General features: G+C 42.8%; 1 protein-coding gene across 1 annotated transcript in view; it reads left to right on the top strand.

The window, feature by feature from the left end:
* The window catches only part of ca16b (carbonic anhydrase XVI b), a 111,507-nt gene that overhangs the window by 71,051 nt on the left and 13,906 nt on the right, over positions 1 to 26,550 (top strand). The window contains exons 5-13 of the mRNA XM_069678200.1: positions 6,232 to 6,327; positions 9,806 to 9,872; positions 12,236 to 12,393; positions 13,800 to 13,992; positions 18,875 to 19,059; positions 21,669 to 21,777; positions 21,981 to 22,030; positions 22,115 to 22,853; positions 23,713 to 23,851. Of these exons, the coding sequence (XP_069534301.1) occupies positions 6,232 to 6,327; positions 9,806 to 9,872; positions 12,236 to 12,393; positions 13,800 to 13,992; positions 18,875 to 19,059; positions 21,669 to 21,777; positions 21,981 to 22,030; positions 22,115 to 22,853; positions 23,713 to 23,851 (1,736 nt within the window). The remainder of the gene's footprint in view (positions 1 to 6,231; positions 6,328 to 9,805; positions 9,873 to 12,235; positions 12,394 to 13,799; positions 13,993 to 18,874; positions 19,060 to 21,668; positions 21,778 to 21,980; positions 22,031 to 22,114; positions 22,854 to 23,712; positions 23,852 to 26,550) is intronic.

A 26,550-nucleotide genomic window follows, 5' to 3' on the forward strand; every position in this document is an offset into this window, starting at 1 on the left:
TCTGAAACCTTTTGGTGTTATTTATTCTGGCTCGTGGATTAAAGCAGAAATTCCTCTTTTTATGTGGCTTCGGAGAACGACTCATTATTGCCTTCTGTATTTTTATCATTTACTATGCCATTTCTATTCATTATCTAAAATGAATGTGCAAATGCGCGCTACTCCTACATTTTGTGGGGTTGTATAAAAGTGTTTTTTCACGGCCTCTATTGTCAAATGGTTAATAATTAGTGTAAATATAGCCGCGTATGAAAGCAGGAAACGGCTGTTAGTGTTCCTCTCTGTTCTATCTCCAAACAGGCAGCTAACGTCCTCCTCTGTTTGTGTCTTGGCCCTGTTCTTTGGAGCCCTCTCTCTGCAGGCACGGCTTTTGAAGCTGAATGGCTGAGTAATTAGATTTATTTTTTCGCCACATCATTTTGTGTTCAGCGTAGTGTTAAAGGGCAGCGGATTATATACAACCATTATAAAGCTGTTGTGCATATGGCTGCCTTTGATGGCACGCTTCTAAATGAGACGATGGAATTCCCTTTAATGACCAATTTAGAAAGCTGTTAGAAAAAAGCTGAGCAAGAACAAGAAAATTATGCCCTGCAGATGCATCATTTATAGATGTGGAGTATAGATTTGTAGCTTAGTATATCTCTGCATGTGGGATAAAGGGTTTAAATCGACCTCTCTGTCAATGAATGTGGAGCTTGAAATCTAAAAAGATAAAGCTCTAGTGAAACTCTTCGGTATCAGGCTCCCTCCAACAGTGTAGGAACAGGAATATGCTATAACTTTAAAAAAAGTTAGACAGGTGTGTAATGGTAGAATAATAATGAAATGTATTAACTTAAAGCAAAGTGCGCTTTTATAGTAAATATATTAAAACATGAATAGGATAACAAAGTGATTTGATTCCAGTGGTTAGTAAATGTACTGTAACATTTGCACAGGAAACACAATTAGCCCACGCTAGTCAGCGGCAACACCTGAACAATATGTGCTAAGAACTAGCTTGAGGGGCAGCGGATTAGCTCGACAGTTTAAGCGCATGCCCCACGTAAAGAGGCTCAGTCCTCGACGCAGCCGGCCAAGGTTTGACTTCGACCCTCGGCCCTTTGCTCGACCCTCGATCGACTGTCATGTGTAATAAAGGCAAAGGCCCCCAAAAAAATCCTCAAACACAAAAAAACTAGTTTGAAAGTGAGTCATTTAAGTATATGAAAGTATTGGATAAATGATACAGTATGACTGCAAACCAAGGCTGCAGCTAACAATCTCTTCTTTGCCTATTAATATGTTAATTATTTCACAATGAATCAATAAGGTGTTTGGCTTATAAAATGTCACAATAGATAAAGATGCAGTCTGTTTTTGGGGGTATCGCAGAGGTTATTTCAACACTATTTATTTTTACCTGAAACACACACAAATTATAGCCGACCATCTGTCCGTGACAAAGCAGCTGAAGAGAGACAGGAAATGTTGGGAGGAGAGAGTGGGGGATACCGTGACAAAGCTGCTTAAAGCGCCATCGTCGCTGCAATACCGTAACACCGCAAAGTACCTCTCTGCATTTTAAACTGGTGTATTGGTTGCACCACTATAAAGGAGCAGTCCACTTTTAGATGAAAAAAATGGATTGCGTCGTATACATCGTATTATACCGTAATTGTTGCAGCTTTGACGCAAAGCTTGCTCCAAGTGAAAACAAAGGAAAACCGGACCAAACATTAACAGGATTACTGTTTTCTGTATAGTCTGTAAATCAATAGAGTTACACAACCTTCAGTTTGTGTGGCTGGTGTTTTCAGTGAACGGCTACTTGACACAGAAAGATTCCTTTGGCACTTCTAACTGAACGCTCCTGAATACGACGGCAGCCTGAATGAAGCTCTGCCATTTGGATGCAATGAGGTACATTCTTCATGAGAATGGCTGACCCTCTTCTTTCTGCCATTTATTCTGCTAACGTGCATGTCAAGAACATGCGGGCAGTTAAGACTGACGTGACATGATTGGGATTGAGGTTTTCAGAAGTGACACCATGGAGAGAGATGTTCAAAGAAAGTACCACATTAGTCATACACGGTGGTACTCTTATGGAAAATGAAGTGGTCTTGACCTCTCCTGCAGGAAGTACAAAGAGGAATATTCCAGCAGCTGTGTATCCGCGCAGATATTTCCTGTTCACTACGTACTGTATATGCACATACGCAGAAACGGCACTCAATGGGATGTCTGCTCTCTGTAAGTTATTCTCTCTATCAACAAGAATGTATGAAACATGATGCATTATTCCACACTCGGGAACCAGAAGGTGAAAGAGTGAAATGACGAATGGCTATAAAGGAAACATGGTTATGCAGGATCCTGCCTTCAGCCATTTATTGGCTTCAGCCTGATTTTTCTTATTTATATGTTTTCAGATTTGATTTATTCAAGATCGTATTACATTTGACATCACACGTGCAGAAGAACTCGACCTTTCTATAAATGTTTGTGTTTGATAGACGCGCTGATCTTTCATATTCGAGGTTGCCTTTTGTTTTCTTGTGTGCATTGTTTTGTTCGTCGTGAGTTGAGCAGCCTGACCTTGGAGGTTTAGCTCCCGGGCTTATTTGTCTCTGCTCTGTTTTTTCAATCTGCTGTCTAATTATCCCTCAACTCCAAATGAGTCACTTTCCTCCCCGAGTCGCCTGTAACACAATACATAAAGCTTTCGCTTTTACAGTGCGGAGAAATAAAAAAATAACTCGGTGTTTATCCCACCTGCCCAGAAGCTGGAAAACACAAACAAATATAGCCCACACAAACGTAAAAGGGGTGGAAAGACGACTCCAATGAGCTGTATCGAGGAGCTGCTCTGCTTTTTGTTGCCCTGTCGTGAAAAAAACCCACACAAAAAAAAACAATGTATGCGCTGGTGGGCCCGTGGCTCCTGAGCTTGACATTAATCTAACCACGGTCCTTTTCGTGGGAGTGAAGTGGGGGAATCGATAGATGGACCACCTGTTCGCTCAAACAGCATAATGAAAAATGAAACAGTGGATTTTTTTTTCTTTCTTTGCCTCAGGGTACCATAGGGAGATCTTTTCTGATAATATATTAGGGTGTCACTAAGGTTAGATTAATTATACATGGAATACAAATCACACCTTGGAAGGGTGGGCGTTTGCACACAGTACTGCGGATGTAGGAAGTGTGAGGGTGGGTTCTCAGTGGGGAGAGAGAATAGCTGCTGTAGCACTGAAAGCTAATGTGCAATAGAAAATTAATTAAGAATACACAGAGAAAAATTGTGATGGAGAGATTATTTATAAGTATAAGTATATATATATATATGTATAAGTATACAATAGTTAGCTCCGAGCAAGTAATCTGATTGGACGAAAGGCATTCCATGAGTGCTGATATAGAGAACAATATCCCTGGGACTTTTCACTCTGTATCACTCCGCCTCAGCCAGGTGTTCTGAATACTGTTAATTAACATTACAGCAGACCGTGTACGTCTCCATTAATCAAGCTGGTACCTCTGAATCACACAGCAGACTCTTATTTCACTTGTTGATGATAAATGAAAACAAACAGATAAATGTACATCATACAAAGTAGCTGCTCTGTGGTAACGTACAGACACAGAGCGCGGGAGAATGTTTGGGTTGCTTGGCAACAACAGTCCAGTTTCAGTTAAGTTGTGGGACTAGTTGAGTTGGTGGAGCAAAAAGTAATCTGTTGTTATTACTGTTTACTTCTATTTGCCGCTTGTATGACTGTTGTATAAAAACAATATCACACTCGAGATGACACAGGTCGTGATGTTGTACTGAATATCATCACGGCTGTGATTCGGTCGGAGGCACAACCTCTCGTGTAGTATCCATGTGACAAGAGAAAAAAAGCAGCACAAGGCTTTTAAATAGACATTAAACAGCGCCAGTTACATGGGATTTTTTTTATTATTAAGTGGCCTTTTGTGTCTTTATTGAGAGAGAGAGAGGACAGTGGATAGGGTCGGAAACTGGGGAAGAGGAAGTGTAGATGCGACAAAGGGCAGAGGTTGGGAGTTGAAGCATGGCCGCCGCATTGAAGACTTTAGTCTCTGTGTATGGGACGTGTGATTTAACCGCTGAGCTAAACTGCAACCCTACATTGGCCTTTAATCTAGGAGAACTATTAAAGTCTATTTATCCAGCTTTTGCTTAGTTCAACAAAAATCTAGTGTCAAATGAATTATCTTATTTTATCCTAATTGTGCAGTTCCACTATAGCTAAAATAAAGGTTAGTCAATGTTATTTTGGATGTACATGGAAGTTAAAAATGTTTTTTTCTGACACATAATCCTCCGTCATTCTGATTTATTTTTCTTGTCAGTTATCTATAATGTCAAACACCGACTTTTATATATTTCTTTTGCAACATCAGTTGTACAAATCTTGTGACACATTTGACTTCTTCCTGAAAATGAGAGGTCTGGCACTATGTAGGTGCTCAAGTGAAGGGAAGGAATCCTGCTGTGTTAAAAGGACACATTTACCTGTTAATAGTAAAATGGCACAGTCGTAAAGAATAAAGAGAGAAAAACAGGAGGAGTATATTTGTGCTGCTGTGATACATCTCACATCACTCCGTGCACAAACTTATTTCTTGTAGTTTTCTTGTCTTGCTTCAATATGTCTCCGTCTTGGGAAATCATGCCAAACATGACTTTGTTTTTCACCTGTTTGTGCTTAAATGGAACCTGGGAATGCAGAGCAGCTTTGAGCGCTGCTGTTTGCACTCAATTTGTGTCCAAAACGAAAATAAATAAATAAATGGAACGAATTTAGACTAAAGAAGGGCTCTGAGATGTGGACAGCATGCGCTCTCCAGAGAGAACTAGAGGTAAATTATAAAGCTCAAATACTGTTTTGTTGGCTTTCCGTTTCCTCCTGTTTCCTCCGCTCTCTGGCAGTATGGTAAATTTAGCACAGACAAAAACAAACATGTATGAGTGTGTCTGAATGTTTTAAGAGGGCTTTAAGATCGGTCAGACCACCTGTCCGTCCTGCTTAAAATCAACAAGGCTCAGCGATACGTGCGGATGTGAATGGAGTTTACTCCACCGAGGGGTTCTGTGTCAGAGCTCGCAAACATGCAGTGAAACCAAGCGTGCAGTCAAGTGATTCAAATCTCTTTTGGCAACATTTATTTTTATTGGCTACTGTGAAAGTGTCTGATAATTGAATATCCCTTTTTTTTTTTTGGTCCAGTGTGCTGTTAACAAGAGTAAGTCACATGAGCCGATGTTGGTGAATAAATGAAGCCTAAGGGGGAGGCTGGCTTAATTGGGTAATGTAGTTAATAACATCTGAAGGCTGATGAATGGACACGGCTCTTTCTTGCTGAGTTCTCAGACAACAAATTAGTTCAGTTAAAGGCGGCAGTTAAAGGGAAACTGATCACTTGAATGTTCTGGATTGAGTCGTTTTGTACCTGTTTGTGCCTGTAGTCTGTGTTTGTACTCGTATGTATTTTTGTCGGCGTTGCTCGGGGTTTCTTCCTCGTAATCTTCTTGGAAAAAGAAGAAAGCCGAGCGTACCCTTTAATTAAATCAACATCTAGGACCTTTTTCTTATTGCCAATTAAGTTGGTTCAGTGACATGAAAGGCCTTTTCATTTTAAAGACGCTCGACTCATCGAGATGATGGACAGCTCCAATTGCTACTTTTAGAATGATTTGCTGATTCTGATCAGTGCTACCGTAACACGTCTGCTACGAAAGCAACAGAATGAAATGCTTTTTTATTGGAAACCAGAGCCCTGACAGGTATATGATGTGTTCTGTGTACGGTGCTTTGCACCTGGAATTCACACTCATAAGCTTTGTGATGCTGTGGGTGATTTAAGGTAATTGGGAGCACTGATTAAAAGCCTGGCATTCTGTTAGATCTCAGCACAGGAAAAGAGCACAACCCCCCCCGTTCTTCCTCTCGTCCTGCTCGTGACTGTCTCTGCGAGGACAGCCGCCCTGAGGAATGGGATGCTGTATTTCTCCAGCATCCTCCAGGAGTGGCAGAACACAAAAAGCAACGACACAGATTATGGGAGATTTATGAGAGCGATAAATACACCCTCTTTTATGCCCCTCAAACCAGCTTTTCATCAGCTCCTCAGCACTGCGTCCAAGTGATTGATGGCAGGACTGTCCGTTCTCCTTGTCCACTCCTCAAGCTGTTTATGCTCTGTTTCCCCTCCCAGATGCAGATCTACCTTTACAACTCGGATGACTTTGACAGCCTCAGCGCTGCCATCAAGGAAAGACGCATCATCGCAGCCATGGCCGTCTTCTTTGAGGTAAAGTATGCAAGGGCTCAAGGTCAAGACTGATGTAATTTGAAGAATCCTCCACAAGTGCACTTGCAGCACATAGACATTCTTAGTCCACTACTTAAATAGATTACCTTGAAATTGCAGAGAATTTCTGATACCTTTTTTCCTTCCCAATACCGATTCTGATACCTAGACTTGGGTATTGGCCGATCCTTAGTTCCTCTACCAAATCATAGTTTTAAAGAATGTGCAGGGGCAGGGGCAACACATTGGATTGATGCATTGGGTGGCATACTCGCTGATACCCAGTACTGCATTTTAGAGGCAGATACACATACTGGTATTGGCGTCGGAACAGCTCTAGAAATGTCCATCTCAGGATGAAATGCTATCACTTCAGGATCCCCTAAAATTCCCATCAGCCTTAGCTGTACTTTGTGTTAAGTGCTAATTACAGAACTTAAAAGTAAACATGTTAAATATACCTGCCAAATACTAAATATCCATCCATCCATTATCTATACCGCCTGTCCTGTTCAGGGTCACGGAAGGGTTGGAGCCTATCCCAGCGAGAGGTGGGGTACATCCTGGACTAATCACCAGTCAATCACAGGGCTGACACAAAAAGACAGACAACCTTTTACGCTCACACCCACACCTATTGGCAATTTAGAGTCACCAATGAACCTAACGAGCATGTCTTTGGACTGTCGTAGGAAGCCGGAGTACCCGGATTGAACCCCCGCATGCACGGGGAGAACATGCAAACTCCACACAGAAAGGTTCCCTACGTCCGAACCAGGGTTCGAACTAGGAACCGAACCACTGCACCACCATGCAGCCCCTGCTAAATATCAAAATGTTAAAGTTGTCATTGAGAGCGTGTTAGCATGGCGCCTTAAATTTTAGCTCTAAGCACAGCTGTGCCAAAGTACAGTCTCAAAGAGCCACTGACACGACTCTAGACTCATATTAGAAATACTACGCTCACGCTTAAAGATGCATCCTTCATACAAACAGGAGCTTCAATGCCCTTGAGGAAAACTCTTAAATTCCTCTTCAATTAGTATTTGGTAGTAATTTACTGAATGGAAAATACCATTTTTTATAAGCTTATAAAATGTATTTAAGTGACTAAACTCTAACTGTGTAGAGCCAAGGCTGTGAGTGAATAAATATGACTTGTGGACAATAAGGAAAATTAGTTAAAAATTCTAAATCACTCAAAAATGAACTGTGAGAGTCAAAGCGTGCCAGACATTGTAAAGCTAATATGTAACTAATTTTTAAAGGTCATTAAATGATAGATGCTGTTTTTGTTAGAAACGATGTTTGGCCCCTGTGTTTTTCTTTACCTAGCAGCTGATTCTTCTTCTCTTCTGTGTCAGGCTGCAGATTGTTTACTGAGATACCACAAATTGTCCCCTGAAGGTGTGCACACATAGGCTCTTAATGGACGAGAATGGTCCTAATTTCTGTTAAAAAAAACACTGCAGAGATTTATGAACCGTGAAAATCGCACACACCAGCAGCCCCGACAACTTCAGGGTCCCTCTCTATGTAAAACTCTTTATTTCTATTAACAGTATGTTTGCGGTTGATGGCAGGTGATCAATGCGGGCTAACGTTCAGCTTAATAGTATGTAGACAAGGGTCAGCTCTCAGGAAGAGGGAGGCTGGAATGGGGACACAGGTGTTTTGAAATGTAGGTCTCCTCTCAGACAGTGATAAAAGCGTGTGTGTACAAGGACCTAAATGCCTCCGCTGGGTCCTGACAGCCCTATTGCTTACTGCAATTAGCACCACCGTACACAATCCGCTGAGCAGCAGTTTACAGTGCGAGGGGGTTTTAAGCGGGCACACACACCTTGGCTCAGATTTACCATTTCTAATCAATGAGGGGAGTTCTTCCTGTTCTCCCCGAAGGCCTATTAACAGCCTCTAAGGTGAGCATATTATCCACATTCAGCATTAGCTTCCACACTATTATTCTCCTCTGACTGACCCGAATTAATGTTGAAGACCGGTCCCCGCATCCCAACACTGTTTTGTCCAGCATTGTGTCTTAAGTAGGACATTGGGAATATTGTAGCGTATGGGAAACAACAGTGGTGTTTATTCACTGGGGGCAGTAAAGTTTAAGGCCGAAATGTGGATACCAACAGCTAGAGAAGGATTCAACGCTCATGAAATTACCAGATGATGTCTTGTAAAAATGCAAATTAATCAGTAATGTTTATTGATGGTGTTGTGTTGCTACATGGTCACTAAATCTGAAAAGTATCAGTCTAAATTTGACTGGAAATTAAAATGATAATAATAATAATAATCTTCAACAAAACTGTCTTAAATAGTGCCAATCAAGGAACTGGTAAAGTAAATGAAGTAAGGGATAATGTATAGTGAGCAGGTTGTTATCACGGATTGGAACCCCGACAGCATGAGCAGGACCCCGACACGAAGCCGCTTATTACACGGTTTTGACTTATGATATCAATTATTTGACACAATATATTGATTTGGAAATTAGAATTATTTTATTAATTTAAAAATGATTATTTTTCCAATAGTCCGTTACACTCTTAGTGAGAGCTGTGTCCATAGCAACGGTTATCTCTGTAGCCTTAAAACAGCTAAGATAGCTGTCTTTACTCGCATTAAAATAGCTAACTGAGCTGTTATTTCTCACATTAAAACGAGCTAACCTAGCTGTCTTTACTCACTTTAAAATGAGATTTACTTGGCCAATAAAGCTGATTCTGATTCTGATGGTGAAGTAAGACAAGGTAAACAGGACTGCAGAAATCAGTGCCACAGCTGATTGAGTCTGTTGACATTTTCTTCTTCATTCACCGTCTTTAAACACCGCCATATCCCGTACTGTGTTCGGTTTAAGATTTACCTCATGTGCCATCTGCAGTAGATTTCTCTGTCGTAGCCTTCAGTTCTTTGTCTTTTAGCCTTCACTGCTTTCTCTCCGGTGTTTTTGTCTGTTTTCTTTTTTTCCCCTCTGTAAACAAACCATTAAATTTACCTGACTTCTTTTGGCAGATTGATATGATTACAGTTAGTCCTCTGGATAGTGTGATTAGAGCCGCATTTCTAGCAATGGTCTGTTCTTCATAACAACGGTCTGTTATCGAGAAATAGCAGACCTCGGAATGCCCTAAATAACCAATCAGAATCGAGTATTTAACACAGCCGTGTAATAATTTTAGTTAATACATTATAACATGTAGTCTTTTTTTAAAGCACTAGAAACAACAGCCACAACAACAACCATATAACCAGTCGACCTACAAATGCTGTGCAACATTGAAACTTCAATAGTTTAGCTGGTATTAGATGCAGCAAGATTATATTGTTTTTTAGAGATGTTGCTCTTATTGTGTCCGCCCCCAATATTTTGCTGATGTTGATCATTTTTAGTCATTATGTCAGATTATTATTGTAGTCTTGTAATCCCTTTTGTAATCCTTTGGTCTCTGGACATTTCCTGCAGCTGGGCCAAAAAGACAATCCTGCTGTGGAGCCCATCATCCAGGGATTGAAAGGAGTGGTGCATCATGGTAAGTGATGGCAAAGTAACCCATTTCCAACTCAGCTTACATTATGTATGACCTGAATCCATTTACATACGTCTGTAAATATATAGAATTAATATTAGTTGTGATGTTGCTTGTGTTAACATTTTTTTTCCGACAAACCCAAATCTCCTCCACATGAAACAATGCTGCAGGAATTAAGTTCTTACGTGATATTCAAAAGCAATTTCCCTCAAAAATCCCTCTGGCACCGCTGTTTTTCTTCTGTTAAATTCCTCGTGGAACTGCACACACTGTACTCCTCCCTACCTCCACAGAACAAAGATGAATGCTCCTGCTTTTCAGCCGCTTAAGTGTTGGTCTTCATTCTTTCAAATCCCAAATTGGAGCCTAAACGCAAGATATGAGCAGAGTTTAACTTCAAAAGGAAGCAAAATTTGCAAGATACCGCCTCTCCCTTGCTGGTGAATCTCCACAGTTGGAGACCTCGGAGGAGCTGCACTCACAGAGAAAGAACTATTAATTACATCTGAGCCTCAATTAGACAACATTATTCTGAGTCAGGCATGCATGTATAAGCTCTCGTGGCTCCCTGCAAAGACTCATATTCACACTGAAACACTTAATGTCCAATGCCATGGCTCGATTCTTCCTGGTATATTGTCTGACTGGCTAAATAGCTGCTGCTGCGCTGGCTTTGCTGCATGCATGACTTATGCAGGCCATAAGCAGATGTTTTAGCATGACTGTCTAATCCTTTACTGCGGCGGGGGACACAGCAGCTCTGTTTACACGGACACGTATGACTCGTTTTACAACCTGCACGCCGCTCTTTATGTGATCATACACTGACAAGGACATGCAAATGGATGAGCATGTTTAAAAGCATGGAGTAATGCTTCGCAGCCATGATGGTTTCACAAGAGCAGCACTAGGCTTCATTGAGTCGATCTAATTATAGTTTCATTCCTTGTGCATAGTGGAGATTGATGTGTGATCTTGAGCAGTCGCTGGTGAGGTTATGACTTCTTGTGCTGAACATCTGTCGGGAGAAAACAAACTAAACTTTTGCAACTTTCTGAAAGAGCAAAGACAGATGGGAAAAAAAAAGCTCACTTAGAGACTGCTAAAAAATCATGCGAGTCGGCCTGAGAAAATGGGTCGCTTTGTTCAGGGAAAATTCTATTCTTTCTACGCTGAAGTAATGAAGAAAATAGTCTGTTTTCTGATTGGTCTGTTTTCATCTGGGGGTCCGTTTCACCTGTGGTTTTCATTTCATAGAGGTATTTAAGCTCCACTTTCCCTTGGTTATATAACCCTGATAAATAAATCTACATCAGTCTCCAGAAGTGGCTGATCTCTGCGCTGTGCTGTGCGGCAACACAGATGTTCGTGCTAACACCAACAGTATCTCTTATCTCCCAGCTGAAAGCCAGAGCTCTGTGTGGGTGTGGTGGTTTTTGGACTCTCTCTTCCTGCTGGCTGCTAAACGCTCCTCTCCTCCTCCTCCTCCCCTGTTAGGGTGGTTGCTTTTCCACCAGCTCGTTATCCCACAGTCATCCATCCATCAGCATCTCGGCGGCCCATGAGCGATAGGGCACGTACGCTGTCTGAAGACGGGGAGAAGAAAGGCTGTGAATACTGAATTAGCTTCTGAGTACAGATGAGGCATGTGGGCGAGGCTTCCAGTGCTTCAGTAGTCCTATCAGCCTCATCACCTAAAACCTCTGTGTTTTCTAAAAAATTTTTAGATAAGGTCATTAGCTGTCAGCGATTGGATTTGACATAAATTCAGCCTCATTTGGCTTTTTCATATTATAATTCCAGGGAAAAAAACAAGCCCACTCGCGCAGCCCACACAACGTATTTGCAGGAGATAAAGGGATCTTCCTCGGGATCAAAATCTGATTCCTGTTTGTTGGTCGCCCGCCTCGCCTCGCCTCGTCCTGATCACGGAGGATAGAACAGATCTGGTAATCATTCGGATCCGTCTTAATCCCCTCGGCCCATGCCACAGTTGTTACACGGAGCTGTGCAGACCACCACCTACCCACAAATCATCTGTCCGTGCAGGCCATTTTATCTAACTCCTCTCCCTTTGCTCTTCTCTCAGCCCATCTGAGCACAGAGATCTGGCCCGAGCGATAACAAGTGCTGAGGCTTTTAACTGCTGTCACCATCGTTCCACTGGTGGAGGTTTCAGGAAGGCAGTAAAAATGTCACAGGGAGAGTGAAACGAAACAACCATGTAAATGTCAGTGTAAATGTAACTCAGGATATTCAGGGTTTCATTAAAGACTGACAGATATGGCGTTTCTGTCCCTGTAAAGAAGGCCGTTCTTTTCATTTTTGTGTACTGATAACTTTGGACTCTTTGCCCCTCACAGAAAAGGAGACCCACCTCCGGTCGTTCATCCTGAGAGATCTGCTGCCTTCGTCTGTGGACAGTTATTACCGATACACAGGCTCTCTGACCACCCCGCCCTGCAGCAAGGTAGTGGAGTGGATCATCTTCTCCAGGCCGGTGTATCTGTCCCACCCACAGGTGCGTTAAATCACACACACACACACACACACACACGTACAGAGAGCTATATTCTCCACGCACAGTCAGATCCCATTTGCACGCAGTCAGTGGATCACTTGCTGTCCCACAGGGTCGATGCACAAGCTATTTTCCCCTCATCTACCTCGTCCCCTTTCCCTCATTCTTCCCCTACTCCTCTGCATACGAACCATAACTGCCCGTAGAGAGGAGGGGGGAAGCAGGAAGAGGAAGCCAATTACTGGCATTTGAATGATCTTGTGAGATAGCACTTGTACTGTACATCATGCTGTTTGTCTGATGCAGGGTCTTAAATAGAATACTGTTGCATATCAAGGCTGGGTAACAGACTATGCAAGGCTTCCACATGCAGAAATGTAATCCAAATTAGTGCAGGTTAATATACAGTAAAAGAAAGATGTATTATTTAAAAAAGCGCCACCTCCATCTTTATTTGTAGTATTTTGTATTTTTTTTAACTACTTATAGATTACACTACATTTTGAGGCGTTTTCTTGCATACCTATAATTTATTTTACCTTTAAATTGTCTTAATTTCATGTCCAATATCTCCCCCATTTTTCTGATCTTTTAATGGCCTTTTATCAGTCTCTTTTCTGGTTCTTATATCACTTTGTTGTCTGTCTTTTAATTGCCTTTATTATTGACTTAACAACATGTAAATGAGGGTTACTGCTCAATAATCCTTCTAGTATAAAAAAAGGTTAATTCACCTTCATCGTTTTTTGTTTCTGTTTGTGATTTTTAGAAATAACATATTCCAAATCACGCCCCGTGCTTTCTGCTGATCCCATGCACAGTCCTTCGCTACATCTTTTATACATACAATTCTTCAGTTACCCAGCTGCATATCCTCCAGAGCGTTGTGTGCCGGAGAAATTTGCAGGGCTCAGTGGAATTTTCTATCAGCCTCCAGGAGGACAAATCTTTTGTTCAGAAATGACTTCTGCTGCAGGAATATTGACCACCGGCGCGATGTTTGTGACGCTCACAGATAGTCCTTTATGAACCTGTAATTCATTTCTCCAAGCACGCATTGGACACATTGATTCCACAGTATCTGTAATGTGTAGTCATTACTGCACGCGGCAGGAGATCATTCATGGCAATCAATGGCCACAAATTTGCCCCCATTGAGAAGTTACAGCCCGGTAGGTAGCCGGGATGATGATTGAGGTCCGTGCCTGCTGGTGCCTGTGCTGGCAGTGCTTCTTGCAAATACTGTACTCTATTTGTGAGCAGTCAGCTGCTGGCAAGTGGCTACAAATGCAGTTCTGCATGATATATTATATTCATCACTCTCGTACTCAAACACACTCACATACAAACACACAGTGACAGAAAAGCAACTGAAATTCATGTCCCTTTTTTCCCTCACCATGTAGCTGGAGTTCTTTTACCACATCTTCACAACAGAGCAGCAGGACCACGTCAAATCTGTGGACTACTTGAGGAACAACTTTCGGCACCTGCAGAATCTGGACAACAGGAAAGTCTATAAGTCAGCCGTAAAGGACGCATGGCAGAGAGATTTGACTGACATTCTGGAAAGCCCTCACAGCACCGAGGCTTCAAGAGGTAAGCTGTGCATTGTTTCACATTCCCCCTCTTTGCAGTAAAGCACTACTGGTTTATTCCAAGGACCTCCTGTAATTACAATCATCTAATTACAATCATTACTCACGGTTTTATTAGTTCTCGTGAATCGCTGCCAAATTACTCTGAGTCAGAGTTTGCTGTAAACTAAAGGCAGGGTTGTTTGTATAACGGTTAAGTGTGGATTAGTTTGACATGATGCACACTGTGTATAGGCCAGATATTAGCAAAAACTACATCCTCTCCATGAGCTACCCAAAGTCCTAACCAAGGCTGTGACACAAGCCATAACCACCTGATTATATACTGCAGTCTTTGTAGTTTACAACCTCCTCATTTGTTGTTATTTACTTCTCACAAGTGCTGACCCCTTAGTAACTGTTGCACTGCTTGTCGCACACAGAAATGCTACATATGCAGTTAACTATGATAAGAGTGGCAGTTTTACCACTGGACATTCTTCTTCTTTTTTTTGTTTTAAGATAATTTTCTTGGCTTTGGACTTTATTAGATAAGACAGCTGAGGATAGACAGGAAATATGGGGAGGAAAGTGGGAGATGATATGCACCAAATGACCGGGAGTTGAACCTGCGATCAGTGCCACAAGGACTATAGCTTCGCTTTACGGGGCGCCTGCTCTACAAACGGAGCTAAACCAACGCCACTGGAACTTCTTATTAATATTATTATATTTTAAAACGATGGGTCTTTAATTTTACATAAATGCAGACAAAAACATGCTTATCATTTTAAGCCCACTACCACCGATTTGCTAGCTGAAATGACTACCGTCGCTAGTAAGCTAATGAAGCTAACATAAGCTAGCATAATAAGCTGGTTAAAAGGCTGTTTTATGCCTGACTCTATTTGACTTAAAAGAAATCCCTGTATACGGGTCTAAAATATGAAGTTATGGGCTACACCATACATTAAATAACGCTAAAGTCTTAAGCTACATGTTTCTGACAAAAGCTAGCATCCTCACCAGTTGTTGATACATGAATTAGCCCAGACTAATAAGAAGCTGCATTGTTCTGGTGTTGCAGTGTAGAGCTGGTTAGTCTTAATAAATTAAATTGATATAGTAAAGAAAAAAGCTTCTCTCTGGCCCTTGAATTAACGCTAGGACACTGTTACAGGTATTAAGCTAGCTAGCTTGACAAGCCAGCAATTGCAGCTTACTAAGAGCAGATGAACTTAATTCTTTTAACCATTTCTTACAGTTCTACACTTTTTGGACAACCTGAAAAGACACTACTTTTCAAACTCTTTAAATTCTGAGTATCACTCTTGAGTCCCACAAATACAGCTTCAGCATGTGGATGAAAGCTAAAGTTTAACAGGCTGGTCGCGTGGAGCTACGGTTGGACAGTCACTGTTTGGGGAAGGGGGTTAGCAAATAGTCATTCATGTTCCACATTGGTCCCCCACGGTGAAGTGGTCAAACTGTGGCAAATATTGTCCAATAATGCCTCAATACGAATGTAGAATGAGTGTTTCCAAAATGAAATCTTAAATTATCAGCATTTGTGTTCAATTTTGTTATTTATTATAAGAAATCTGAGAGCCCTAAAATACGTTATTAATGGTAATTGCACAGGGCACGTGTTACCTGGGGTCCTCCTGTGATTCAAAGCAGAAAATGATGTTCTCAGTCTCATGTAAAAAAGACGTCTTTGGTGGGTAATTAAAATTTCGACCGCATATTTTCTTCAGTGCTTTTTTTCTTGTTTTTTAATCCTTTGTTTTTTTAGCTCTATTTTCTTTGTGGTTAGAAATCCAGGGACTGCAGTGATTATTACAAATGAGATCTTTGTTTGTATTTTGGGACCAAATTAAGGAAGCTCATTTAGCTGCTCTGCATGGAGACCCATTCAAAGGGTCTCCAATGCTGTGAATAAGTAAATATTGTATAATAGGACCATAGATGGTGATTATTTTTCTTTTTTGGTTGCGTAGAAATAACTGACAGAGCACATTCTGATGCGGTAAAATCACCAGAATAATAGCTTATTATTCAAATTTCCTGAATTTTGGATAAGGCTTGTATAGAGCACACGTCATTCTCTCATTGTTAGAAGTCATTCTTATATCAAAGAACATATTAATACAAAGCACAGACCCCATGCAGGGCTTGAATAGAGGGTTTTTGTTCTTCTGTCTCTTTTATGTGTGCATCTTGCGCTGCTTGCTTTAACAGAACAGCACAGGAACTATTGAGACTAATGAGAAAGGCTGCTGAGCCTTAAAGTGGTGTTGTTGGTGTCTGGCGGGGAGAATTGATTGGGAATGCTTGTGATGAAGTTGGAGCACCCTAACAAGGCCGATCAGCAATCATCATTAATATGTGGCTCAGCTAAAATAGACCCATACAAATTAAGTTGTGAAATTGCTTTTGTGGCATGTCAGTAGGCAAAATGAATGTGGACCAGTGTCTGTTCATTTTTTATCCCGCTTCCCCCTCCCACTTGCTCGTTTTCTTCTTTGTGTCTCTCTCGCTTTTCTATCCCACTGTATAAAAATGTAAGAATCCAAACTTAATGGGAGGCACGAGGAGTAAACAGCGTCTCATCTTCAGGGGTGACGTCTGTCAAGGTTGCGTGTGGGGGGTATTTTATCTGCGCGCAGTAAATGATGGCTTTGCTTGTAAAAGCTGCGAGATCCAGGGCCACACCTCGACTGAACGTTCCATCAGTTTGGCTCTCACAGCTGTAAAAGTTGTTTGGCTATTAGAGATGCATGGAAAGCCTTTATGATGGAGACAACAGGTTCAGTTTGTGTGGTGCAGATTCATTGTAATAACAAGATATATGGGGCAGTATTGTTTTTATTGTGTTAGCTTTAATACTGCATTTCTGCTTAAGCTCTTTAACTCTATGCATGCAACTCTTTGCCTCAAGTGGAGACCAGATTTAGGATACTCCTGTTTATAAGTTGGTTGTTTAGTGGTGGTATTTATTTATTTTTTTAATTATTAGTCACTCTGTTGATTATTTTCTTGATTGTATTGTCATTATTTTATCATTAAAATGTCATAAAATAGCACAATGCCAATTCATTTTCCCCTGACCTTTAGTACATAACTAAAACGTATTGATTAATCCAAGCAGCATTTATACCACAGTCTATGATGGTACTGTTGTTAACCAGACTGTGTTGTTGTCACTCATTATCATGTGTTAAGTACTGTAGTCTCATTTTACTGTGTAAATCATGTGCATAACTTTTCAACAAAGCTAAGAAAACACCAATTATTCCTGTTAAAATAAGCTTTATTTTCCAATCGTCGCGGTTCCAGTGACGGTGTTGTTTATGCCATCTGCACACATCCTCTTTCAAACATATTGTACAGCCTTGAGAGAAGAGAAGCAGAGGAATGTCTTTTTGTTGATAGTCAATTCGCCGCCTTTATGGCAGACGGTGCCAGGAGAGAGAATCATGTTCTGCTCTAAGTGGTGTTGCAGACAGAGGTGAACCCCCCTCTGAGGGAGGTAACAGTGTGTATATCCTCAGAGGAGCAATATATGTAGGATTGTTCTAGAGTGACACGAGCATGTGCACTCAACATTAGTTATTAGTCACTGATTCTTGTTTTCAATTGAGTCTGACAAAATCTCAGTTTGTACACATATTTGAACAGAGCTCTAATTAATGTTGCTGCCTTTCTGTACTTAATCTTATGAAGGTTTTTATAAAGTGCCTTCTGCCTTAGATCAATACTCCGTCTAATTACAGACACCTCATGTTCACTACATGTAATCCACAGTTATCGGGAACACTTTTAACCCCCTTCTTTTTAAGCAAGAAGCATCACGACACTTTTGTATTTCAAGGTGCAAAGCAGCACATACATGTGTTGATATTTGTTATGCGGATCTATCACCGGTGTTAGCGGTGAAAAGGATGATGACAGTCACGGCAGTAATGATGATGTCTATGATGTCTTCAGCTGTTGTTGAGCTGTTGACTGTTGTTGACTTACTGAAGTTGACAACAGACATCCGACGGGTTCTAATGCATTTCACACCTGTCACACCTCATCAACACCCCGAGATATTCTTGCTATTGTTCCCCCCCCCCCCCACCCCTCCCCTGTCCCTCTGACTGATTTCCTTCCTCCCTGTCTCCCCCTCGCATATCATGGTGCATAATTTGCACCACAGCTTCACTGTGTAAATGGAGAAAACTGTGGTGACAATTTCAATTTGACAGAAAGCCTGTGTGCATATAATCAGCTGACACCGGTTCCTGATTGCTGTTTGCCTGATATGCTAAGCATGTCCACATTGTCCCTTACTCATGCTGACAGACGCCTGTGTAAATAGCCATGCTGCAGCCTGCACTGCCACCTAGAGGCCGGCTCGCGGCTCTCCTTTCATCCTCCTCATGCATCCTGTTTAATGTGGAACAGACAGGAACTTGCTAATTACGTACGGGCAGGAAGTTACACTATTTTCTACCCAATGTTTTGCAGTACACCCAGTTGTTTGGGGTTCTTCTTCTCCTGCGGTGTTGCGGCATAAAAAAGACAAAAGCATCCAGATTGACAGTATACACTGACTCGTGAGGTTTTGCCTGACCTCAGTCGAGCCTCTGGGAGGGCTGTTGTTATTGAGTTACTGTATTATCTTGCACCTTTCTGAAGTGAAAATGGCTTTGTGTCTAGTCAGGAGCAGACAGTAATAATAGGCCTGTTAAAAGCTAACCTGCATTCTGCCCACAAATGTCAACCAACGCAGATACATGTGGTCAAGCAGTCGTCTAAGCAACAGCTCTTTATTTTCACCCGCCTGCATTCAGACAGACTATCTTTTATCTTGACAAAGATTCATTGTCTTTCTTTTTTATTCTGATCTTTCCCAGTGTGCAGCAGTGCCCCAGTGAGCATGAAGATCAAGCCGCTGAACCAGACGGCACTGATGGTCAGCTGGGAGCGGCCTCTCACCGTTTACCACCCCCCCATCACCAGCTACATGGTCTCCTACAGCTGGGTGAAACGTGACGTCGCCGACGAAAAGACCTTCACCAAGACCGGAGACCAGAGCATGGTGAGCGTTACTCCCTCTCACAGCTGCTCGTACCAGACAAAAGCAGCCTGCCCGAATTGTCTCCATTTGTTGTTGTTGTTTAATATGCATGTTTAGTTTAACCTGCCTCGAGCCTCAGGCAGGATGAGAGGGGGGGGCGGGATCAGTGACAGTGTGTGTAGGAGGTGACAGGTTGTGATGAACTCTGCGTGTGGCTGTTGGCTGATATGAGGGGGCCAGACACTCCCCTGCCACTCACCTGTCTAAGAATAGACACGTAAGACTGTCTGACAGGTCGAACTGATATATATGTGATGATTTGACAAATGCACCTGTGACCTTTCTGGGTTTAAGCATTTTTCCATCATCTATGTGTTTATTTTTAGGCCGGGATGCCGCTTCCTGTGTTATAGGCTCCGAGATAACACAGAAAAAAGCAATATAAACTGAATAACAGCTTTTTTATTCCGACAATTTGAAAACTAATAGTCTTTTGAGGAAAAAAAACCCCTGTGTGTTTTCAGGCGGCGGAGGCAGTGCTCAGAACTCAAACTGTCTTCTCTTAGTAACCGTGCGAGTGTCGCTCTTTAGATCTCAGTGAAGTTTTTGACACCAGTGATCATACAATTCTGCTCGTGTGCCTTAAGCATTGAGTTACCACTTCAGTTCTTACTGTGTCTCTCCAGCAGAGCGTTCACTGTCTCTACAGAAATATATCCTCCCCCCTGCAGGAGCTTACACCTACAGGGCTTTTCTTTTCACGCTATATATTCTTCTCACTGGTCACATATCTCCTCCGTTTGTGGGAATCCCACCCCCAGCTGGGCTTCTCTTTAAAGCCCACTGACCCCCACTGTCTTGATAGTCTGCATGGCTGCCTCTTTAGATACAAAAAAGTGCAGGGGCAAAACACTCTCCCACTGTTTCGCAGACCTGGGATCACTTCCCTTGTGGCAGTTCTACCTCCCGCTCGGTCATGCATTCCAGTAAACACAGTCGTCATTGTCATGGGTGGGAAGCTGGTGAGGGATCATACTTAGTCGCTAGTGTCTTCAACTGATTTTGCGACTGCAGAGAGGGGTGGGATTTAAAGGGAAAGGCTTAAAACATTAGAAACATTACATCCTGCTTCTTGCATTAGCTGAAAAACCTTCCACTCCAGCATGTTCTTTGCTTTCTGCACTGACGCAGGCGGATCTGTGCAGAGTTTGTGGAGCAAACTGGCGTCTTGAAGCCTTCATTGCACACTCACTAAGGATAGTGAATTATGGGAGACACCTTGTGTTAAGCAGTAACATTTTAAAATGAACAATATTTGCATATTCATAGATTCTGAGAGGAAAACTTCTGCAGAGGGAATTAAGATTCTTTACTCGGTAATTGAACTATTTTGTGAAAACAGAGCATCATTCCGCAATTTAATTCCACGCAGCTCTGAAAACTTGCCTGGAAGGGATCTTAAACATGCAAACTAGCTCCTGAATCTCAGACTAGAGACTTACAGGTTTTAATGAATATGAAATCTGGCTTCCTGCACTCAAAACCGCCTCACAAATTTGACTAATTCTACCCTCAGCCGAAGATAAACAATCATTTATCTCCTTTCCTTTCCATTATTGTAGCTCATTGAACTCCCGCTCCCTCAGACGACCACGTCTCACCTGCAGCTCGTGAAGAAACCTGCAACAGCATTCACGTCTGATGTTAAATATAGAAACCATCTCACTGCAATTTCAGTGTCCCTGCGCTGGTTACCTGCTACCCTCGGCCTCCCCCCCAGCTACATTTACTGACCTCTTAACTCCCTATCAGGCGAGCGGCTCCCTCAGGTCCTCCGGCTGAGCCGACGTATCTCTGAAGCCTCGTTTTCATTTTCTATTTTTCAGTGGTCTTGACATCAGACACAAGAGGATCGAGGATCCTCTGTTATAATGTATAGCTTAAAATATAAAGCGGAAAATCTATAGATGAGTATTGTTGCCTTGGTGAGGCTTGATTGACATGTGAGGCTACAAACTGTCTTTTAATAGATTAATTCTTTTTTAAATAATCAATTAATATGAATTTGTTCTTTTCCTGTTTTATTTTGCTAAGAGCCGTACAACTTTAAGTTTTTCTATACATTTATTTCAAAAAGCCGCCTGAAAGAATGATTAATGTGTCCGTGAAGTGCTCTCTGTCGCTACCCGACATTAGTACAGACGATCAGTCGCTTTCCTGACAGTCCCCTCTCCGCTTCTCTCTCTGCTGTCACTCTTTCTTACTTTGCCCACTTCATTTCCATTTCAATTTTCACTTTCTATCTCTGGACACCTTTATCTGAGTGAAATACCAGCTCTCCAACACCAGAGGCAATCACCCATCCCTTCTGAGGGCCGTTTTAATATAACTACAGCCATCTGCAAACTGCACAACACTATTAAATTAGGCGGAAATGGAGCTTTTAAAATGCATTGAACTTGTGGGTCACAGACTGTTGACTGTTTTTAATTCATTTGAGGCAAAATGAGTGACAGCATCCAATGTTTAAAATACATTTTCATCCACACATGCAGACATTACTTACAATATGTATGTTCTGTATATGTGGTATAAGTGTCTGAAGCGTGCGTGTGTTTTGTCTCTTGCAGAAAGCGGTCATCACTAACGTGTCTCCTGACGTCCTGTACCTGTTCAGGGTGCAGGCGGTGTGTCAGCACGACCTGCGCAGTGATTTCAGTCAAACGCTGCTGTTCAGAGGTAACGGCTGCAAACACTCCAACTACTGAGGGATGATGTGTTTTTAAAGAACCTAAAGTTTGAATGTCAGACACATGAAATGCTTTTTTTGGTTGCAACGTACCTGAACTACATTTACCATACATGCAATTACTCTTTGCTGTCTCTCCCTGTGGGATCAAATGTTCGTCTATTCTGATTCTTTCTTCTGATTTATTTTCAAGCGAATACAACAAGAATATTTGAAGGCTCTCGCATTGTAAAGACCGGCATGGTGAGTTGATCAGAAGATGGCTGTGTTAGTTAATGATGTCATGTTCTGTTTCATAACCACTTTTTTTTTACCTGTGTCCCTCAGCCCACGATTTCTCCAGCGTCCTCGGCCGACATGGCCCCCATCAGCTCCGGTTCCTCCACTTGGACGTCCTCTGGCATCCACTTCTCCATCGTCTCCATGGCAACAGGCATGGGCCCCTCCTCTAGTGGCAGCCAGGCCACCGTGGCGTCAGTGGTGACCAGCACCTTGCTTGCAGGCTTGGGCGTAAGCGGAGGAGTCCTCTCCTCTTTACCCAGCTCCGCCTGGCCCACGCAGGCGCCCCAAGCCACCCCGAACCCCACCCATCCTTCCGTCCCGCCTGAGAAGCCCAGCACCGAGAAGGCTGCGCCCCAGGCCTCCGAGACGGACGCCCCGTCTGAGGACAAACAGGCTGCACGTGAGGGTGAGGATGAGGAGAAGGAGGAGGAGGGAGAGAGCGAGCAGGAGGAGGGAGAGGAGGAGAAGAAGAGGAAGAACAAAACGTCACCTGAGAATGAGGAGAAGAGAGAGAACAGCACTGTGGCCAAAGAGCCTTTTATCCCCACCCCTGCGTCTACAGCCAAAGAGAAAGGAGAGGGGAAATCTACAGTCAGAGCACCTGCGAGCACGGCGGACGAACAGTTAATAAACACAGGGATGAATCGCACCGATTCAATAAACGCAGTCTCCTCTCAGGAGCCTCGAAACGACAGCGCAGAGATGCAGATTCCCCAGAGCTCCACGCTGTCTCCAAAGACGGGCAGGGATGAGAAGAGTCAGTGGCCTTTCTCCGTCCACACCGGTGAGCAGACCTCCCGCTCACACACAGATATAACACAGTGTTGTTCTTTTACCTTTCCGTTCTTACATCCTTCCCAAACAGAAAAACAGCCCTTTGAACGTTCACTTCTCTTGTTGTCAGCTATCAAACGAGGCAGGGCTTTGCTCCAAAGCAGGATTGTAAAAACACTGGCAAATTTAGCATAACAAATAACTTGATTTAAGGCAGTAACTACACTGGTAACCTTCCCAGTCAAAGATAAAGCTCCAGGCTTTTGTGTCAATACAGCAGAGAGGCCTGAAGGCAGAAGTAAGCCGGCTGCCACAGGGGTTCTGCCTCCAGGAATCCCTTTCAGTTCGCTTCAAGGGCTTTTTGAAGATTTTTTTTTACCAGATCTTTCACCAACACAATATTAGAAAGAGTGTGAGATAGTACATTGAACATCCATTGTAAGCTATAATCAGGCAGTAAATATTTGTGTTATACTTTAGGCACAACCAAAGCTTGTTCAGGTTAAGATTATATTGTCTTGTGGTAACTTATGTAGGTTGGGAGGTTATGATCTGAGCTGATCTAAGTTAATCATTGAGCTCAGACCAGGTTTAATTTAAGCATGGGTCCTGGTGTGGATGAAGGATTGAAGCCATACATACTGTATGACGGCAAAGGTTAAAGCTTCGATGTGTCGGATTAGAATAATTCTGACTTTGGCGACCCCTGGTGGCAGCATCAAAAAAGACACTTTGACATGCAAATGTACCTCCACAAACAAAAGAGTGATTTGAAACACGCTACAATTTCATACAAAAGGAGGGAGAGTCTGTGTAAGCCCGCAGAATATCTCTGGCATGTGTTCATGTGCATGTATTTTTTTGTCCAGACGGGAGCGTCTTGTCCGACGTGACCCGCAGCCCCCACCCGGGGATGGGCCGCATGGTGTGGATCGTCCCCCTGGTGGTGGTGTCTGCTCTCACGCTGCTCTGCCTCATCATGCTGCTGATTGTGATGGTCTACTGGAGGTGAGTTCAGTATACCAAAACGTCCTTCATTCATCACATTCAAACTGCTTTAAAAAAATCAGTATAAAGAAATAGAGCCTTAAACTGGAGCGACCCCGTGTTTCAGCGCGTTAGCAGAGCGTACTTATTAAGCTGGTTTTCCAGTCTGTCTTGCAGCATATCAGCAAGGACAGCACACCGCGTGTCTGAAAGCAGCTGCAGACTGTCTGATTAGAGATGATGAGTTTCAGTCATTCACTTTGCAGTGGCCGGCCCACATCTTGTGTAAATGATTGCATGAGAGAATAGAGGGTTCCAGCTCTCTGGGACTGTTGGACATTGTGCTCAATTGCAAGTAAAAAACTTTAGTTTGCGAGGCCTTACATAAATGTCATCACATCAAAAGCTGTGCATAGAGAAATGTCTCATTCTGATAAGGCTGTCAGTGAAACCTCCCTCAGAGCTGCCTCTCGCCCACATTAACCTCATCCATGTTTCCTCACTCTCATTCTGGGTCACACCTTCATGCATGTCTGGATTTTCCTGTCAGTCTGCTCCACATTCAGGCCTGTCTAGCTTGGATGTGTCTGCTTTCTGCACATGGATGCATCAATCTCAAACAGCCTGGTTGTAAGACTTGCCGTCCTGCCTGTGCGTCGTACATCAGGCCCATCGCCCACCTTGGTGAGGGTCAGGAGACCTGAAGGCCCTACAGAGCCAGGAGGGGTCCCAGCTGTGTCTTCATCTGCTGGGCTGATTTCCAGCCGCCCTATTGGATCTCCAGTAATTGCACAGGCCAGGCCACTGGCGCATGGGGGATGGTTAATGAGTCACAAATAGCACTATGGACCATTTCATCAGCTGGTCCCGAGCATGTTTACGGTCTGCTTGTAGTCGGCTAGCAGGATGTTTATTTTAAGCGGGTTTTTGTTGATACTTCTTCTTCTTCTGTGGTACTTTTACAGCAAACGTTTGAATGGTCATATGCCTAACTCTGGTGTCAGACAATATAAGTGCATTATAAATAACAACTTGACTATCAGCTCTGTCTTGACGTTCGGAAAACAGACTAGAAAACAAGAAGACTCATCCTGTGGATGAATTTCTGTGAGTTGTGGTATTTGAGCAGCAGAGCCGGGGCAGCTGAGATTAGAAATGGCCCTCACAGCTGTTGTTGTGACATCTCTTGACAGTTCACAGACAATGCCTGCTTCCCCTGGGGGTGTGTGTGTGGGGGGGGGGAGACCATGATGAAAGATGAAATCAAGCCATTCACACTCTCTTTAGTCGTCATGCTCTGCGTAGCCTCTGTTGTTGACAGCTCGGCTATTAAAGCCAGCGAGTTCCTTACTGATGCTTCTGTCACCAACAACTTAATATCTCAATCTATCTGTTTGGAATATATTCATGTAGAATATGGAGTTGGAGTTCATCCCCCTCGTCTTAGCTGCAGCTTGTTCATTCTCCGGCTGATCTTAGGTCAGGAGGCTGCCTACAGTGGAACTAATTGGTAGCGTTAGAGTAAACATCTGGAAGCCTCTGAGGTGTTTGCAGAAAACTCACAGATGTTCATTTGAAAAAAAAAAGAAATCACATTTTGTTAGTGAGTCATGATGCTGAGTGTTAAATGTGATGCCTCTCTGTGGTGTTCTCCACAAATCTCATTCCATCCCCCCCCAAAGCAAACTATTCTTATGAGACCACGCGAGGGACTTGGGGAGGAGGTGTCGACTGCGCTGCTTAGTTAGCTGCACCACATCTGCACCCACGGGGAGGCATTAGATTTGGAGGCTGTGACGCAAGCCGGAAGGGGGACTCTCCTCCCTTTTTTTTTTTTTTGTTTTCACTCCCCCTCTCTTTCTCTCCCCTCCCTCCATCTCTTTTTCCTTATCTTTTTATATGCAGTGCAGCCTTTTTATATTTGTTCCGTCTCTCTATAAGAATGACAAGCATCTGCTCCCTCCTCTGCATAAAGTACAGGTAGGATGAAACCTGGGAATTGCTGGCACGGGGATGAAACGTGGGTCTTTTTTATGTGCATTCATTTGTATACATTGTGTGTGTGTGTGAGGAGGTGGAGGCTGAGGGGATGTGCATGCAAAGGTGTTCAGGACCTTACAGATTCCTCACTTGGAGATGGTTTCTTTGTTTTACAGGAGCTTTCTAAATATTAAGGAGATTTATTTCAGTTCTATTTAAGTAACTTATCACTTTGCATGTATGAATTGTTGATTTTTCTCAGGGTACAACATCCTAAATGTGGAATGTTAAAGTTGTAATATCCCTAAAAAATATTGAGGTATTCTCTAAAGAGCACAGCTGCTTTCAGCATATCAGCTTTTGGCTCTGATTTGGCAAACTTAGCTTTTTTCCGTCTGTGAACTTTGGAGCTTGAACTGTGTCAAACTTGGGGTGGATTGTCCAACAGGGGGCGCTAACATTTTGGATATTGGAGGAATAGGAAACACTTTTGGACAGGTGTAGTAAATGTTTCGTACTGTTTCGATTAATCAACATAAGGACATGTGCACTGAGCAGCAGAAAAGGCACCTTGATTCTGTCGTCCTCACAGCTGAGGGGGACCTCTTGAACGTGGTGCGTGTCGCCCTGCGGAGAGAATCTGTGTTTGGATTACTTGTGTTCGTTTTGAATAAAGAGCTAAATTTGGCTCTGCGCTGTGCGTCGATGTGAGTTGTTTACCTGTTCCCAGTAGTCGGCTC

Source organism: Semicossyphus pulcher, unplaced genomic scaffold (assembly GCF_022749685.1).
Source record: "Semicossyphus pulcher isolate SPU_LCO1_2020_fin unplaced genomic scaffold, fSemPul1.0.p SCAF_3, whole genome shotgun sequence".
In the NCBI taxonomy this organism is placed as follows: Eukaryota; Metazoa; Chordata; class Actinopteri; order Labriformes; family Labridae; genus Semicossyphus; species Semicossyphus pulcher.